At 38.4% G+C, this 19,307-nt stretch overlaps 2 protein-coding genes and 2 long non-coding RNA genes across 5 annotated transcripts; all 4 read left to right on the forward strand.

Moving 5' to 3' along the window:
- Positions 1 to 8,737: 8,737 nt before the first annotated feature.
- Positions 8,738 to 12,209, forward strand: LOC131221868 (uncharacterized). 2 transcript variants are annotated; one of them, XM_058217168.1, is made up of 4 exons: positions 8,738 to 9,151; positions 9,424 to 9,546; positions 11,737 to 11,841; positions 11,872 to 12,209. In XM_058217168.1, exons 1-4 carry the CDS (start codon positions 8,921 to 8,923, stop codon positions 12,037 to 12,039), a joined length of 627 nt encoding a protein of 208 aa, XP_058073151.1. In that variant the 5' UTR covers positions 8,738 to 8,920; the 3' UTR covers positions 12,040 to 12,209. The 2 variants fall into 2 exon arrangements, with proteins under 2 accessions (XP_058073151.1, XP_058073150.1); XM_058217167.1 differs by having other exon boundaries at positions 8,750 to 9,151; positions 11,737 to 12,209.
- LOC131221869 (uncharacterized) lies at positions 9,558 to 10,958 on the forward strand. The gene is made up of 2 exons (XR_009159628.1): positions 9,558 to 9,647; positions 10,110 to 10,958. It is a non-coding gene; the product is annotated as an uncharacterized LOC131221869 (long non-coding RNA).
- Positions 12,210 to 14,646: 2,437 nt separating the features above from the next.
- On the forward strand, positions 14,647 to 16,403 carry LOC131220319 (protein FAR1-RELATED SEQUENCE 5-like). Its single transcript, XM_058215267.1, has 2 exons — positions 14,647 to 16,239; positions 16,383 to 16,403. The coding sequence occupies exons 1-2, from the start codon at positions 14,647 to 14,649 to the stop codon at positions 16,401 to 16,403; spliced, it is 1,614 nt and encodes a 537-aa protein (XP_058071250.1).
- A 69-nt stretch (positions 16,404 to 16,472) lies between these two features.
- Positions 16,473 to 17,438, forward strand: LOC131220666 (uncharacterized). The gene is made up of 3 exons (XR_009158769.1): positions 16,473 to 17,083; positions 17,175 to 17,235; positions 17,390 to 17,438. It is a non-coding gene; the product is annotated as an uncharacterized LOC131220666 (long non-coding RNA).
- Positions 17,439 to 19,307: the final 1,869 nt, after the last annotated feature.

Below are 19,307 nucleotides of genomic sequence, written 5' to 3' on the forward strand. Positions count from 1 at the left end.
ACCTTAATATGGATATAAGGCTCATTGTGATGTATTCTAAGGCCCATGGGTTATGGCCCATTTCAATGTACATAAGGCCCATTAATGCGGCCCATTTGATATATGTAAGGCCCATGTTATGAGGCCCATTGTGTTGTATTCAAGGCCCATGGTTTATAGCCCATTGCAATGTACACAAGGCCCATTGATGTGGCCCACTTGATTTATATAAGGCCCATATGAGGCGGCTCATTTGATGTATCTAAGGCCTATGGGTCAAGGCCCAATGAGATGTATGTAGGTCCATTGCAATGTGTGATTCCCTACAGCTTATGTAATGATATTTTATGGCGGGTCATGCCTTGGAAACAATGTTGGTTTGACGTCCACATTGTAAGTATAATGTTGGTTAGATGTCCGCGTTGTAACTCTTCTTAGGGCCCATTAATAGGCCCATACTTGTTGATAATCCATCACTTTATAATATGCGTAGTGTAGCTCCATGATTCATGCCCATATGCATCATATGTATGCTTGATATGAAGAATGTTTGACCATGGCATAAGTCGTTGGGCTGAAACATTTACGGGACTCCTTATGAGACGGAGTATCCCACATGATCGCGTGGTACGCGCAAGATTGCTACATGATTGTATGATGTAACTCATGCATCTCACATATGTGTGACTTGATCACTGCACGCCCTAACGACATCAGGGCCGTTGCTCCACAGACACATCGTGGATAGCCGTATCGGATACCGGAAATGTTGGTTCTAGCACTGTGGGCACTTAGGATGTCCTTGGGTGAAAGTCTCAAAACCTTTTTAGTACCAGGAGATGCTCCACGTCTAGACTGAGTGGATACACGAGAGCCCGAGTGCCGAATACCAGTAGGCCGTGTCTCCCACTGTGTCGTGGTCTGTTGGAAGAGGGTGTGGCCTTATCCGCCTGAGTGAGGGGGCTATAAGCTAGGCTGAGTTTGATCAGCTCACAAATGAGTCCGCTATTGACGAGCCGGGTAGGTATTGGCAGACTACTGGTCAGGCGGATAGTGTGGTCTCTTCCACTTGCTTGGCTGTGCAGCTAGGGAGGAGGCAGTCAATGTGAGTATACTAGACCCCGGTGACATCCAGAGATGAACTGTACTAATATGTATACTTGATGAGTACTAGCACGCTTACTTTGCATCTCGCATATGACATTTGGCTACATAGGCCTCGCATCGCATGGCCTTGGTATGGCCGATAGCATTCATGCCTTGCATCACATCGTTTTAGAATAGCTGATTGCATTCGTAGAGTTACCCGCATATTTCCACATTACTCTGATATTGTACACTTGGCACTCGCCTTATACACACTTTCACCACCCTCTAAGCTTTCTATAAGCTTATGCATGATAGATGCGTGCAAGTAGTGTTAGGTTGCAGCAGCATTGAGCTTGGAGCGTGCGGCCGAGCTTCTGGAGTTTCTTTTACTTTCATTAGATTGTATTTTCCTTTCTTACGCATTGTACTTAAAGTTTTTGATATAGTGAATATGTGGTGTTGTTGTTTTGTGACTTGGTTATGCTTGTGGTTATGCTCCATTACAAAAAAAAAAATCGTACTGAAAATCCTCCTTGTAGGATCCCAGGATCGGAATCTAGCGTATGGGCGCTGGGAGCAAGAATGGGGTACTACGGAGGCTGTCGGCACCGGATTCGGCGATTGAAAATTTTGTGAGCCCGTTTTCCGAGTTTGGGGCGTGACAAAAATCATATATGATATGTCGAAAAACCCTTTTAGGTTTGTAAGATACGACTGCTTTAAGGTTCTGATGGTCCTGATCACCTCCACCTCTGATCAGGCCTTCTCTGATCCATCTTGGCCATGAAAGTGTGCGCGACCTACTCTACGTCAGGAGCTACAAGCCAACAAATTCAATCACCCCCCTCCCTTTTGGGCCAACCTTAAACCCTAAACCCTTGACGTATCGATCAAAACTGGTCTATGTACATACTCACTTTTACCTAAGAAAGCTCAAAATCCAACCCAGTTCAAACCTAGTTTTAAGTTAGTTGGGTCAAATGTAGATTGACTCAACCCTTTTTTATTTTACACTCCATTAGATGCCCACCAATCAACCAATTAAGATTCATGTAATTTTGGGGAACAGGTAGTTGATACTCTATCAGTGTGATGGATGATATACAAGCACTTGCACTTGCATTTACTTGTTTCCAATTCCAGCCTAACAATGTAGATTTTGTAGTTTTTGATGTCTTAAATCTATTCAGAAACATGGTCTGTTGATGTCATTGACAAACCATTCGATGTCATCAAACAGCTGCTTGATCCCATTAAGAATTTTCGAATTTTCTCCAGTTGGTTACTAGACATATTAGGTGTTAGTTTAATGACATCGAAAATCAAGTTCGATACAATCGAGAAAATTTGATTTTCATGTTTTGTCCATGGATAATTTTAGTGTTATTTTGATGACATCGAAGTGAGTTTGATGTCATTGAAGGTTAAGTTCGATGACATCGAAGTCCCATCAAAGGTGCCATGGAACATACGTGTAGAATTGCAAATCTGCAAAATTTGTTTCTGATTTCCATGTTTTGTTTCCGGATAGAGATTTTTTTGACCTATCCTTTCACCAAAAGTGTCCCTACCAAGTTAAGTACTTAGTTTTGTTAATAATCACAAAATTAAATTATTAATTTGGTTAATCCGTGTCTTTTATGACTAAAAAATTAGGGTCGTTACAATCATCATTTGTAAAACTTTCTACACATGCGTGAATAAAATGATAAAAGAATTGAGGTGCATGAATCGCTCATTGTCAATCATTTACCTCTCTGTTCACGTGTAGGGTTCACATTTTGATAGATTGAGGTCTTTCCATAATCATCATCTATACGACTTTCTAAGTTATTATAAATAAATTGATAGGGGGTTCGGCGTGCATGACTTGCTCCTTGTTTATCCTTTGCCTCTTTTTTTACGTGTGGGGTCCATATTTTGAAAGATTGAGGTTTTTCCATGGTCACCATTCGCATAACTTTCTTCTGATTTTTATTCTTTAATTTTATGCTTTACTTGTGTGTATTATTTTAATTGTATCTTGTACGAACTATGATGGGTTCACTCACTAGTCTAGCCAGCTAACGTTGTGGATTGACAACCATACATAGACGAATGAAATAAGAAATCCGAACCAAGTGTCAAAAAATGAAGACCGATTACCAGATGAATTGCGGGACCAGTTGTCGTATTTATGTGTTTATTATTTAGGAGTTAAATTTCTTTATTGCATCTATTTATACATAAATATAATTCATTATTGTTTATAAATCTGATCATAGTAAACGATATTTGTTTTTTTTTTTTAATTGAATGGAGTTTCAATAAATATAATTCATTATTGGGGTTTTTTTTACACCCAATTGAATGTGGACCATTGAGGTATTTCTCTTCTTAGCCGTTTAATTGTATGAAGAAAACTGCAGGATTAAAATGGTCCTATAAAGGAGAGAATCCATCCATTGTGCTACGGAACAGATCAATGGTCTTGAAAGTGGGGCCTACCTTGGTGCATGTATTATATATCCATGCGGTCCATCTGTTTTTCAGCATAATTTGGTACATGACCCAAAAATAAGCAAGATCTAAATTTCAGTTGAACCATACTATATGAAAATAATGGTGATTGACCACTGTTTAATGGTCCAAAACTTTTATAACCTAAATGAAGTTTTTAATGGTCATTAACCACTACTGTTTCCCATCAAATTTCATGGTAGATCATGAAATTTGGATGTACTTCGTGTTTTGTGTCATGCCGTAAAATGAGCCATAAAAACGGATCGACGGTGTAGATATACAGTACATACATCAAGGTGGCCCATCATCAGAGCTGCCCAAGTTGATGGATCCCTGACTGTAGGGCCCACCATGATGTATTTTTATTATATCTATGCAGTCTGTCCGTTTCACCAGCTCATTTAAGGACATGGTCCCAAAAAAAATTGGGACCAAAATCCCAGGTGGATCAGGTAAAACACAAATATCAGCTTGATCGAAAGCTTATGTGGCCCAAAGCAATTTTTAATGGTAGGCGTTCAATCCCCATTGTTTTCTATGATGGGTCCACTTGAGATTTGGATCTACCTCGTTCTTTTTACCATGCCCTAAAATATTCTCTCCAAATTGATGGACGGTGTGGATATAACACATACATCATGATAAAGCCCACAGAATGTGGTGACTTCACTTCATTAACGAGACTCCTGCTGTCATGTTCTGTAGCTAATTCGCTTCCCATTTTGTCGCGTGAACAAGATGTCAGCTGCTTGGGTGGGCCCAACATTGATGTTTATCAGAAATTTACTATAGCCACCGTGTGTTTTATCCCATGTTAGGTCCAAAGTCCAAAAATGCGACCCATCGATGGTTCAAGTGGACCACAAAATTGGAAAATGTGTATAAGACAACACGCTTATCTGAAACAAAGATTGATCTGATTTTTTTATTTTTTTATTTTTGTGCTTAGGTCTAAATTTTGAGAACACAATGGTTGGAGTGGATTTTATATTACCATTATGGTGGGCCTGGAAAAGATGAGAGCATTTTGGGGAAGAAAAAGAGATAGCATAGATTGACTACACATTTTGAGCCAAATGGTGGAGGCAGTTTGATAAAAGCATAAAATTGGGAATAAATGGCAATTTGGGATACTCTGTCTGCATGTGAGGTTTGATACACAGGCACTTAAAAATGATAAATGTGATATATATTAGCTCAAATTAAACTAACTAAACTGTTGAACCCTGCTGCCGCTAAGCTGCGTTTTAAGATTAGATTGGTTGAACAATCCTAAATTCTGGTTCGTGGACACTTGTTTCAAACAAGAGCATTGGATGCTTTTCATTTCTCACCGTCCAAAAAATGTCCATCACTCTGATGGTAAGATAACAAAATAGAAATAACGTTTGGTTAGTCACACGTCTAAGGCTCGGGCTACTAAACTTAGTAGGAGGATTAAGCTTAGCTAGGCTCGAAATCTAAGGTCCCTGTTTGGGACAGGCTAAGCATGGTATGGCTAGGATCTTTCAATCCAGGTTACTTTTGGTGCAAGACCATCTTTGGTGCGGCAAACTTATAGACGTTAAGAACTAAATAACAAAGCTTCTGTCAAGACACTACACCAAAATCGTCATTTAGAAACGGTTTTAAACTGTTCCTAAATGCTTTAGAGCGGTTTGCAACCGCTCCTAAACGAGGCGTTGCAGAAAAAGAGAAACAGTTCAGAATCATTTTGGGTACTGTTTCAATTTTTAGAGACCCTTTACCTTAATTTAACTTGAAATGGAATACGTTTTGAAAATAATAAAATTATTATAAATAGTAAAAAATATTTAATCCAACCAAAAGTTATAAATGTTGAGAATAATTCAAACCCAATGGTCATAAGAACATTTGAAATTCTACTATTTTCTCACTGTTTGTTGTAACTAAGTTGAATGTGGTCAAGCCACATGTCAGTTGCTGATTAATGCTTTTAGCAAGAATCTCTCAAGTGTTAGGTGCCTACATCATGTCTATAAAAGAGTCTTCTATGTAGTGTAGAGATATAGAAAAAATTTAATATACTCTACTATCCTACAATTTCAAGAAAACAGCCCTTATCGTTTTATGTGTGTTATTTGTGAAGTGTGTGCTAATCGTGATTGAGTTGTTGTTACTCCAACAATAAAAACCCTTTGATAATTAAAATAAAACATTAAAATACAACTGAACTCTTAAAACCCTAAAAATGTAAAACATAAAACTAACTAAAATTAGTAAATTTAACTTAGAATCCTTAGGTAACCCCTAAATTTTAAGAAGCCATATAGGGATGTATGGAGTTCTTTAATTGCTTTCCAACAGTATGTGATACGCTGGGAAACCAATAGCTATGGTCTTCGAAATTAAGACATTTTTGCCCACCTGGATTGTCTCTGGCCTGAATTTGTGCAGTCCCAACCTCCACTCAAATGTCTTCTACCCATCCTACATCACATATACCAGTTACCAGTTACCCACATGAAGATTAGACCGGAAAAACAGACCGGGACAAGCCCAACCCTCGTGCCAAGTTAGGGGCCTACCAAGCCTTAGTAGGGTTGAAAGTGTTGGCCTATCAACACAGGTCTTATTTTTTGTACCTATGATTTTATTAATTATATATGTAGTTATTTATAAGTAAAGAATTTCATTTTTCTAAACAAACAAGCCAAAATATAGGACAACTACTCCTTTAAAAGTTGTATTGTGTGGCACAAAATCTATTTGGGAGAGAGAAATCCGCTTTATCTTGTTAGCTTAAGTCAAATGACGTGGACCAATGAAACCCAATGGCACTAAAATTTCGCGTTCCTTCAACACAAACGATCCGCACTCAATTATAATTTATAAGTAACTGATATATTGATCGGATTCGGGTTGAGTCGGGCAACCCAAGACCTCAACCCAAGCCTGACCCAAGTTTTATCAGGTTGGTGTTTATAAAGCCCAAGCCCGAGACCAAACCTGATACATCCTACCCGAGCCCAACCCAATATCGGGCCGGTCACAGGTCGGTTGGGTTCCGCCCGACTTTCAGCGCTCAGCCTTAGTCCTTGGCCCAGCCCAAAACCACCGTTGCTATGTATGATTGGTGCGCACGATTGTGGTTCCAGCAGTTAGTTGGGTCTAATACATACTTAGGCTCATCCTACATACCCTAACCGTGGGACCCTCATGCAGAGATAGAAGTATTATCCAGAACGTCCATTTGCAGGTGGTTCATCTCCCTCGGTTTTCTATTTAATACACACACCAGTCTGCTTACAGCTGCTACATCTTCCTTAATTTTCTATTTAATCCACTCACCATCAGCGAGATACCATTGTCTGATCAATTTCAAGTTTCATAGATGGTGGGGGCCTTCTATACTACACCATGTGTATGGTTTTATATCGATGGATGCCTATTTCTGGGTGTCAAGGACATTGAACATTTCCCTCTATTCATATTTATAGGTTAGCCTTCAGCAACATTATCATAGCTTTTAAATGACACATGTCATCATCAATTTAAATGAGAGTTTGGATCCTTTGATTGGCAAAAACGGAAATTTTCTGTTTTGCTAGATTTGAACAGGCGTTTGAATCCCCTACTTGTCATAAACATAAAATTTATGTTTTCCTACGTAGTAATTGGTCCACAATCATTACTGACATTGTAAGCACTACTGCGTTATCTGCAGTGTATGATGATATGGCCCAATCATATTGCAACAAATAAGAATTTTCTATTTATGGAAATCAAAAAATCCAGATTCTTTGAACAGTTCATTCATTCATACAACTAGGAATAAGTCATGATGCAAAAGTCACACCAATCAGATAATCCCAAACATCAAATTAATACAATGAAAGATGGAAAATTAAGATTAAGCATAAAAACAAAATAATTAGTCTAATCATTTTGAAAATTATATTCCATCCATGTCATTTTATATTACTTATGATTCCAAAGCACTTTGGTTTGATCATTCTAATCATATGATCTATGGCCCATAAATAATAAATAGTTGTAACAAACTGGCACTGCTCAAAGGATCAAGATCTTCAGATCAGCATGATTCTTATATCATGGTTCTCTCCCAATCATTCTATTGAATGAATCGTTCTTATCGATGATTAGACATCGTACGTGTTATTCAAAAGGTTAAGAGACTTTGCTAATGAAATGTTAGCAAAACCCAATTTTACACGGGTATACCATTAGGCTTGCTAAGCCACACGTGTACAAGGCAGTTGAAATACTCGCCACCATATGCGCCTGCATATACTTACTGGTAATTAGGTTCCTTACTCTTGCCCGGGTGGTAGACTCTCAGGAGTTTCAACTCCTGGTGGTGAAATTCCACCAGCGTGGGTGTGTGGGGGTGTGTGTGCATGTGTAAAATAAAATTTAATATATACACACACACGGAAACGCTCACCTGCGAACCAGTTCGTACGTACTACATACCAACTTTTTTGAGAACCCACCATACGTGATGTGGATCCAAAATCTGAACCGTTCATGTGAAGCAGCACCTCGTGAAAACCCCCCATGATCAAGTTTTACTTTGATCTAAAACTTTGATGGGCCATGAAAAATGAAAACAGTTTCCTCCCTTGATTTGCATTTCTCTTTACTATGGCCCACCGGAATTTTAGATCATGGTGAAAATTTGTCACAAGGGCTTTCATGGGATTCCGCATCACATGGACCGTTCAGATTAGACACCCATGACACGTGTGCAAAGGTGCGCATGTGCGTAGGTGCGCTGGGAAGCATGACTCATATACACACACACTAACTGGTAATTAAACTTGGACCATTGAATTCTCTCAGATCAGATTCGTTGTTCTTGATGTGATCATATGTCCTATACTTACATTCCACGAATATAAGACCAACCTCAACTTGGGAGTATCTAATCTCATAGGCATATCTCCTTTGCCTCTCCACCCTTCCAAGCACCATCCACACCGTATTAGTCATCTTCAACATTTGAATACACGTGAGACCCAAGGTTCGTTGTTCTAAACCATTCATCTCATGGGCCTCATCATCAGCAGAGGATGCCACCGTACCGTAATCTACCATATAAAAAGATCTCTACCCTCTAATCGGTGGCCCACACAAGAACTGTTAAAACAAAAGCACAATATCAAAGGGGATTAGTATCCTTCACCTCTCATTGCTAACAACGGTCTGGATTGTCAAACTAGTGGCTTGTGTGTATGGAATCCGACAACTAGGAAAACCACAGGGGCGTAGACCCTACCATTCATCTATGATTTTTGTTATAAGTAGAATGGGAAAGGAGGATGCAGGAAGGTGAGATAGCTCTAAGTTAAAGTGGGCAACTTAAATGGACCATATCAATTTCTGTTCTTCGTGCTGTCCAACCACTACAAAAAAAGATTTATTGGCCACCACTGCTAATGAATCATCAGCCGTGAAAGAAGAGGCCAATGGATCATCAACCACTACTGAAAAACCCGAAGAATCGCTGGTGCAAATTCGGCGAATTCCCCATTTCAAGAAGAAATCTGAATTGGAAAGCTTCTTGAAAGAGTCCAAGAAGAAACCAAACCAACTGGTAAACATTCTCTCTCAAGCCACGAGATCGTCCTTGTTCGGTTGCCAATTGAAAATGAATTCATCTCATTTTAGTTAACATTAATTATGTATTAGAGATCTTGTTGAGGATTATAAATAATCCTAATAACCTGTGATTAATATAAACTATGATCTTGAGGACATAAAAATGAGATGAACTTGGTTTTTGCAACGCAACCAAATGGGGCTAAGCAAACTGATTTTTGCTATGTTTCGGCATTGTTAGTAAAATCATGATTCTGAAAAATGTAGATAGTGTTGAATTTCACCACCACATGGTGCGAGCCATGTAAAAACGCGGAGAAGCCCTTGCAGAAGCTCGTGAAAGAATTCAACGATGTAAACTTTGCCAACGTTGATGTGGATCATTTCCTGGTAAGTCCACTAATCATGCTTGGAGATGTCGATGGAACGGGCTGGCTGTTGATGCTTCTGTGTCCGACCTGTCGTGGGACGGGATTGAAACTCTACGAAGAGTCCACGATAAATAAACGGGCCGTCCCGCAGCCTAGATATGATAACATTTTCTATGGAGGCCTAACAAGAACCTGAATCCAGCCATTGGGGTGGTCGTTGGTTAGTCTGGCTTAATTAATTTCTGAGCCCATAGCCTCTAGTCATGGGTGTAGAGGCCCAAATATTGTTGGCTTAGCTATGAATATTATAGGGTTGTACACGAACGGAGCTAGCTCGACTCGGGAAAAAGCTGAGTTCGAGCCGGGTCGAGCTGATTTTTTTAAGCTCGAAAATGAGTTTTCAAGCTGGCCCCAGCTCGACTCGGATCGAACCAGTTCGGTGGCTTGGTTACTTTGCCATTGATGTTGCTCACCAAGTGTTTGATAAAATGACTCAACGAAGTGTGGCTGGTGGCTAGGAAGGTATGTACATGAAACAAATAGCTTTTTTTTTTTGGTTTTTTTGGTTTTTATGTTGCTTAGAAGGTATTTGATAAAATACCTGTAAAACCATTGCTTTTGTTTCACATACAGATGGGTTTTGAAGGTGCAGTCCAGGTGTTTGTGGAAATGCCTCAATGGCGAACTCGGCTCAATCTTAGCTTAAACTCGGCCCGAGCTGCTGACCAAACCGAGCCGAGTTCAAGCTGAGGTCAGCCAGTGGCTGAGCCGAGTTAAGCAAAGGCCAGCTCACCTCAGTTCGACTCGATGTACACCCCTAGCTATGATTCTAGGGGTTGAAATTGGTTGGTTCAGGCCAGATGAGGACCAGCCTGAGCCCGACCCATTTACTAAACATGCACTCATTACCATGTGGTTAACCCGGCCTACTTCAAATTCATCAAGCTCAAGCCCAACCCATCCAAGAACCATTCAATTGTAGAGAGGTAGGCTCGACTGACCAGACCTGACCTGCCACAACCTAGTTCAGAATGGAATATGAGGCTAAGAGCATGCACAGCCTAGCCCATTCGAAGTATGCACATGCATATATATGCATTTTTTTTTTTTTATTGTTCTTCTCATGTTGTTATTATGATTATTGGGTTTGGTTGGATTGGGTCATTTGGCCCGATGCAAGATGGCATATTCAGGTGGGACGAGTCAAGTCAAGTTAGGTTCAATTTAAACCTGATTTAGAGCCCGTTTGATTTGCCATAATTATATGTAAATTAGAGGAATTGTGTAATGAATATAAATTACTTTATTTGTCCGCTGACATTAGTTGCATTTGATTGTTGATTCTTGTGTTTGGTTCATCCATGTTAAAATTGTAATAATGACATTTTTACATTAGTTCAACGTTAAATCATCACCAAAATTATACATTAATATTTTTGTTTGATTTAAGACTTTTATAGTAATTATGTGAAAAAGTTTGATGACTATAAATTCATTTACTTGTCTCCTAAATATATAGGTATTTGATTGACTATTTTGTGTTTAATTTAATTGGAGTAAACTTGCAATGATGACACAATTCCTTTAATTTATGGCAAATCAAACATGCATTACTTTTCTCTAGTTAGAAATTGTGTGGGGCTCACAAAGATGCCTATAATAGATCCACTCCATCCATCAGTTTTTAAAGACCACAATAGGATAGGAATCTAAAAATCAGCTAGATCCAAACTCCTATGGGCCACACCACACAAAACAGTGGGGATTGAACACCCACCATTGGAAACTTTGCTGGGTCACAAACGTTTTATATCAGGATGATATTTGTGCCTACAATTTATCGTTGTAATAACCCTATGAACAATTTGGAGAGCATATAAAAATCATAGTCGGCTCCAATAAGCTTTCAACGGTGTATATTTTCATTCCTAGTGTTTCATGTGGTGTCACCCACTTAGTTTTGGATTTGCCTGACTTTTAGATTCTTGTCATGTCGTGGTCTTGCAAATTTGATGGGCGTAGTGGAATTGTCACACTCATCTCTATGAGCTCCACGCATCTCCAGACTGCAGAAACTTCCTGAAATGGGTTACATTTCTAACCCAAGCCCAGCCTGGGGTCAAACCCACATCAAAAGCAGGTTAGGCCATTTGATCCATGTACCAACCCGACTCATTGCAACCCCTAAATAATCATGGATGATAAATAGGATTTGGTCAATTATCTGGACGTGGTAAAGATGCCGACTTTCCTACTGATGAAGCCAGACCAGAGCAGCAACAAAGGGAGCAAGAATGTCCCAAAAGGTAATAATGCTACTGGTGTGGAGGGCAATATGGGCAAAGAAGATGCCAGTGAGGGCAGCGGGAGAAAAGGAGTCAAGTACGTTTATAAGGGAAAGAAAAGCCAAATTGACAATTTCAAGGAAATTGAAGACAGGGAGGAGGGCGTGAGGAAGGATCTTGAGGATCTTGCAACGAAGATAGGAGAGCACTGTCACATGATAGATTAGCACACACCATAGTTATTAGTGTTTTGTCAAGCATACTTGTTTTTATTTTTTTCTTGTATTCCATTTCACATATTTCATTTGAGCTCTGCCAAGTACACATACATGTACATGTGAATGAAGCCAGTGCTCACACCACTATATATACCAGCATGGCAAACATGTGGGTGTCACTATCTAGCATATCAAATAACCACTTTTTCTAAAATCTCGAGTCATTAGAGGATGGTATATCAACGTATATCAAGGGACTTTAACACCTTATACCAAGACTCGGTCGCATCCACTAATCAAGTAGGCTGTAATAAATTGAACAAATTTATTGGTGTGAAAACATCGACCTAATTAGTTTTCTTACCCATCTGCTTATTTCTGATCTCACAGCACACCTCAATGGACAGCATTTGTCTTATGTTACACGTGCGCCATACTTGCATATATCTGGTGGTGTGTGTATTTATTAAAAATGACCTTGTATAATATATATATATATATATATATATATATATATGGGAAAAGGTACTATACGCTCGACCTTACCATAGCACTCCGTAAGGTCGAGCGCTGTCAACTTGCTAGCCGTCGGATGGAGAAGTTTGAAATCAACGGCTTGAGTTAAGACGGGATTTTCCCGTGAGAGACCGGTCGTTCCGGTTACATGGAATCCCAACCCCTGCAACCTTCTCTCTATCGCCCTCATTACCAGCCGTCTCTCTCCCTCAATCCCTGCCACGAGCGACTTCCTCGTGCAGCCCTCTCTCCGCCACCAGCAACGTTCGCCTCCACCTCTCTCTCTCTCTCTCTCTCTCTCTCTCTCTCTCAATCGGCACCACCAGTCGCGGCCGCCTCCACCTCTCTCTCCCTCCTCTCCCTCAATCGGTACCGCCAGCCGCGAGTCCGCGATCGCCTCCACCTCTCTCTCCTTCATTCCCTACCACCACGCCGTGCAGCCTCAGATTACAGGTAAGACCCCTACCACCACGCTGTGCAGCCTCGGATTGAGCCTTACAGGTAAGGCCCCTGTATTTTGGTTTTGTTTTTTTTTTTTTCCAGATTGAGATGCTCTGGATCATGTGTTTGATATATTTCTAGTGTTTGGACAATGAAAATACACATGTTTTGGTGATTCCGCAATAATGCGGTCAAGCTTCTGTGACAAACGGAATCTCCACAGCCATGGGCCGGGGTTCCAAGTTCCATTAACATCAACAAGAATAATTTGTATGCAGGTTTTTTTTTTTTTTTTCTGAATGTGGAGTGGCTGCATGTTTTCTCATAACCATCAATTAGCAATCATGAAGAATTTGCAATCCTGAAGAATGTATATATAAAAAATTTTTCCTGAAATTTCACAAAAACATCATAAATCAATAGATTAGGCCTCATCCATGTTTCAATTCATGTTTGGAGAGTAAGATTGCAAGTAATTTGGTAGAAATTTTGGAAAATTTGAAATTTCCCAAAATTTTCCTAAATCAGGCCACTTGCCCTCAAATCTCGAAATTGAAGGCTCAAAATCTTATTCTGGTTATTTGATGATCACACAATTATTGGATGTTTAAACTAACAAGTGGCCACGAATCAGAGGTTAGGTTATTCAACCAACCTGAATTTGGGACTGACTACGGGACAGTGGGTTCGATAATTTAGTCAGTTTAATTTGAGTTAATGTATGTCACATGTACAATTTGAGCATCTGCATATCAACTGTCATATTCTGCCATAGGATCAAATGACTCCACTACCTTCTCTCTCTCTCTCTGTTTTTTTTTTTTTTTTTTTTTTTTAAATGCTTGAATGAGAGGCATGTGGAATCTATTTGGGTGACCATAGTTCCCAAGGGTGATGAGATGTGCTACAAAACAGTTCTCATCTGACTTGTGATTCCGGGTGGAAGAATTAAAAAAATGAAAAGAAAGAAGAAGAGCAAATGCCCATTTAATGCAGGTTCTGTTTTCCATGCTGCCCAAACAACAGGTGTATTGTGCTCCCAATGACAATTTGGCTCATACAACCAAATTGTTAAGATAGAGGTTTGCTAGCTCCACATGTGGCAACCTGGCATTTGGGTTGGCTGCTTGAGGTATGAATGAAGTTTAGCCCAACATGTGACAACCTAGCATTTGGGTTGCCTGCTTGAGCTTTTTTTTTTTTTTTAGATCATAAAAAGAGGCCAAGAGCCACATGTCTAAGGAAGTTTTATATGTCAGTGGCATCTCTCTCTCTCTCTCTCTCTCTCTCTCTCTCTCTCTCTCATGTTTCCACTAGTCTTATGTTTTGAAAACAGAATAGTTATTGCTTTCTCCTGATTAGTGATTAATTGGGCTGATTCAAGGGTTACTTCATCATTATGTTTCTACAATTAAATAATTTTTTTTTGCATGCTCATTGATTTCAATTCCTAAAATTATATAGAAGAGAGTAATTTAATACTTTTGTAGAATATGCCAATATGATTTACTAGATTAAGCTAAGGGTTGTTATTGTTTTTTTTTCTTTTAATATATTTTTTCTTCTTCATTTATAAATAGTAATTTTTGTGCCCTCACATTTATTTCGTAGCTTTTGATTAACCGAATTTATGTTTACTTTGAACTTGTAGTTGGGGAAATGGAGTCACAACCTAATGCAGGTGTAGAGAATCATAATGGACGCCAGACAAATCATAATGAACACCAGACAAATCATAATGAAGAAACAATCTCACATCCATATGATTTCATTCCAGAAGCACCTAAGGAAGTGAAACCAATAGTTGGTATGGTGTTCATTTCTGAAAATGTTGCATATGATTTCTACAATGAATATGCTAGATGGTGTGGATTTAGTATACGAAAAGGTTCAACGCGGAATAGTATGAAAACAGGTGAAACAATTATGCGAAGTTTTATATGTTCTAAGGAAGGGTATCGACATCGCAAGCATATAGAAGCAACAGATCATAAAAAGAGACCAAGAGCCATGACAAGATGTGATTGCAGGGTAAAGATTGTAGTTCACAAAAATGGATCAGATAGATGGGAAGTTAAGACATTTGTGGAAGCACATAGTCACAATTTAATGAGTCCAAGTAAGGTTCATTGTTTACGATCACATCGACATTTTACAGATTCTCATAAGGTTGTCATGGATAACATGAGAAAAGCAGGTATTGGCGCAGCTAAAGTGTTAAATTTTTTTACAAATGAAGCTGGAGAACCTGAGAAAATGGGTTTTATTGATGAAGATGCAAGAAATGCTCTAAAAATTCAAAGGCGTGACAAACATGGCAAAAGTGCTCAAGAGTTGCTTCTTTACTTTCAAAATAAACAGAGGAATGATGATAATTTTACTTATGCAATCCAAATTGACAATGAATGTAGATTGACATCTTGTTTTTGGGCAGATAATATTTCAAAAATAGACTATGAAGCTTTTGGTGACGTTGTATGTTTTGACACAACATACAAGACAAATGAATTTGATATGCCTTTTGGTCCATTTGTCGGAGTCAACCACCATAAGCAATCGATCTTGTTTGGTGCCGGGCTTCTGTTTGGTGAAACCATTGAAGATTTCGAATGGTTATTTCAATCATGGTTACAAGCTATGGGTGGGAAGCTTCCAAAGGCCATAATCACAGATCAGGATCCAGCAATTGCTGCTGCAATTGCAAGTGTATTTCCGAATACCGAGCATAGGTTGTGCATGTGGCACATTGTTCAGAAGCTTCCAGAGAAGTTAGGTAAAGTAATTAATGAGGACCCATCATTCAACACTGATTGGAGAAATTGTGTATATATGTGCGATGAGGAAGCCGAATTTGATGCATTATGGTCGAAAATGATTGTAGATTATAATCTTGAAGAAAATAAATGGTTACAAGATTTGTACACGATACGTAAAATGTGGATTCCAGCTTATGTCAAGAAAACATTTTATGCAGGGATGTCAACGACACAACGGAGTGAAGGTATGAATGCCTTCTTTGATTATTTTGTAAGTCATAAGTCAACGTTATTAGAATTTGCAGAAGGATATGATCGCGCTTTACAAAAACGTCGGCATAATGAGTTGAAATCGGATTGTGACACTTTATATAGTATACCTGTAGCAATAACCTCAATTGATATTGAAATAGAGATGGCAAAAATTTATACAAGAGAAGTATTTTATGACTTTCAAGTAGAAGTGAAGGCAAGTGCTTTACTTGTTAATAAGTTGGTAGTAAGGGAAGGACCATTAAGTAAATATAATATATTCGACTATAGAAGGAATGATAAAATGTATACAATTATTTGGAACCATGATGAACGGTTCGGTTCTTGTACTTGTCAGAGCTTCGAATTTCGTGGGATTGTTTGCAGGCATTTATTAGTTGTGTTTAAGGAAGAATCCATCATAAAAATGCCTTTTCATTATATACTTAAAAGGTGGCCGAAATGCGAAAGAAAAAAATAAAAGTGACTCAACTCCTCTGTCTTCAAACATTGATGAGTCAACCATCTTGGGGCGCAATAAAATGTCTCGTATGATGAACTATTTAATAAATGAAGGAACGAGGACTCCAGAAATAATGGAACCTGTGTTATCAGCTTTAGAAGATTTGGTTGCAAATGTTCGTCAAAAATGTGGAGTCGAAGAAGAAACTAGTATTGACAAGAATGTTGAGGGTGGTGAAAGCAATCTATTGTTCAATGCACATTCTAAGAACTCTTACGTAGTACTTGATCCGATGGTTGTTAGTACTAAAGGCCGAACGAGTAAAAGATATAAATCTGGCAGGGAGGAGAATAGTAAGTTATGTCGTGGGTGTAACAAGTGGGTTATTGGGCATGATAAACGAAATTGTCCTATATATAACCAACTTGATAATGCATCTGAAGAAGCCAGGTATATATTTTTTTCTTGTATTTTTATTTGATTTCTTACATACATTGCATTATTTTAAACTACATTCATTATCTCCACAGTTATGGCAGTAACGTTGAAAGAGGAAAGGGAAAAGCAGTTGGTAGGCCAAGAGGAAAAAATATAGTACAGGGTCGTGGTAGGATGTTAAATCAAGGTAATTAAAAAATAACTATCAAGGCATTTATTAATGAATGCTTAATATATACTTTTGATTTTCACGTACTTATATAATCTCACATGATTAGATTGATCGGTACCAAAGGCATGGTGTCTTAAATGTCTACAAGCTTGCGCCATCGGCTACATGTACGAATTCTAACCCTTTTATTAAAACAATAACTTAAATATATGTTCTTTTCCTTTTGATAACTACATTTTTTTGGTTCTTTTCCTTTCCATGCATATAGTTAAGTTTCAGTGGATGTATAACTGAAAATTTTTCTGGTCATTTTGTATGCAGGAATAACTTGAAATTGTTTACTAAGAAGATACCTATTATAGATTACGGAAGATTGAAGCATCCACTACTCTTAATGTTGACGATGTGGATTGATTTCATTTTCATGGCAATAACGTGCATTTTTTATTTTTATATTTTCATATTCTTATTATAAAATATTTGCGTGCATGTTTCAAGGACAGTGAAACATTCAACTATTGTTGATCGGTGTTTTAAGGTCGTTGAAATTTTGAATAACATTTTCTTTTTTCAAATAACATACATAGAAGTAAATAAGTGAGAAATATTAATTGACTTGGTATGATTGCAAGATTTTGTGCTTTCCCTTGTCTTTCATAGACCGGAACAATCCAATTTATGATTTTACAGTCAGTTGTACATATCCCTCCCTTGGGCTTTGTTCCCTCCAACATCATTGCACTTGCATCGTAGAAAAAGCTATCATTCATAACCATACTCTAATGGAACTTATCCCCACGGCCCATTGAAGCCATTGAATATCTTCTGGGTTTCATCCAACCCACCATAGAAATAGCTGTCATTCACCCCCGTCTGTTCACCTCCACCATATTGTAGACCATTCTCCTTGCTGTAGCTGATCTGGTTGCAGCTCCCATCAGAAGAACTACAGTTATTCTCCCCTCCAAGCATGTAAGCTCCATCTTTCATTTGATATGAGTCAATACGTCTCTTGTTTGTCAAGGATGGGCAATTTTTTTCTTCAAAAAGGATTCTTCAAATTGAGCATAGATGTTCCTCATCGCTTGTGAGTTCATCAGCTAGAATGATCACTTCACTAGCTGTTTGTAGCTTTATCCATGTATTCAGTTAGAAAGCCAATGTATGTAAAACAGATCTGCAGTCTAACTTTTATGCTTATTACAAGTAATCAAACAAGTTTTATGTGTGATATTTATGTTAAGGAATTGATCAGTAATTGTATTTATTGTTTGGCTGTCGACATCTCTGTTTAACCTTTTGCTCATACTATGAAATTTGCTGAGTTTAGTTCAGTGTTGATTCAATTCAGTGCACTGATTCTCTAAGGCTGTGTTTGGAACTTTGGATATGCAAGTGATTTGAATTACAAACACAATCAATAAACAATAGAATTGTAACTAAATTTCTATGTTTAGTTCACTATCAATTTAGTTTAGAACACTGATTCTACTGAGACTGCATTTAGATACACAACTGATAAACACTCATCCAATCAATAAACGACCTTTTTCTAAGTAATTGGCTTAGTTCAGATTTCTATCAATTTGATTAAGCACACTGATTTCATAAGGATGCATTTGGAACTTCCTTTATGAAACCAAGTGGAATTGCAAACGCTCACCCAATTGAATTAGTTTGGTTGTTTCCACTTCACTGAGTAATTAATGCAATTGAATTAGTTGGCACTGCCAGATTCAGCCTACTTTTTGTTTTTTTGCAGATTTCTTTTTGATGGCCTTGTTTTTCTAGTTACTGAAAAAAAGTATTCATACTTATAATTATGACAAAAAATTTGCTTGTAGTGTATCCAGTATCAGTAGGAAATTTATTCCACTGGTTCCTTGTTTTCTTGCATTTTTTTATTCTGTCATTGGGTTCAGTTAGAAAAGTAGAATTAAAAGAGTGGGGGAACAAAGGAAATTTGTTTTGCCATATGAACCTGGTGATGGTCCTGTGGAATGTTCTTGCCAAATTAAGATTCAAGCTCACAGCATGACCCATTGATGAAATTTCGAGATTGTTTCCAATTGATTTACCCACAGTTTTTGCTTGGATCAGCCCATATATTGACGTGTGACCCTTATGACCCACCCCTGTTGGGGACAGGATCATAAATAGGAGGCTCCTAGGGTATCTCTTGGAGAACCACTTTCAGTTCTCATTCCTACAAATGTATTTGCAGCATATGCCATACATT

This window comes from Magnolia sinica, chromosome 12, assembly GCF_029962835.1.
Source record: "Magnolia sinica isolate HGM2019 chromosome 12, MsV1, whole genome shotgun sequence".
Classification (NCBI taxonomy): domain Eukaryota; kingdom Viridiplantae; phylum Streptophyta; class Magnoliopsida; order Magnoliales; family Magnoliaceae; genus Magnolia; species Magnolia sinica.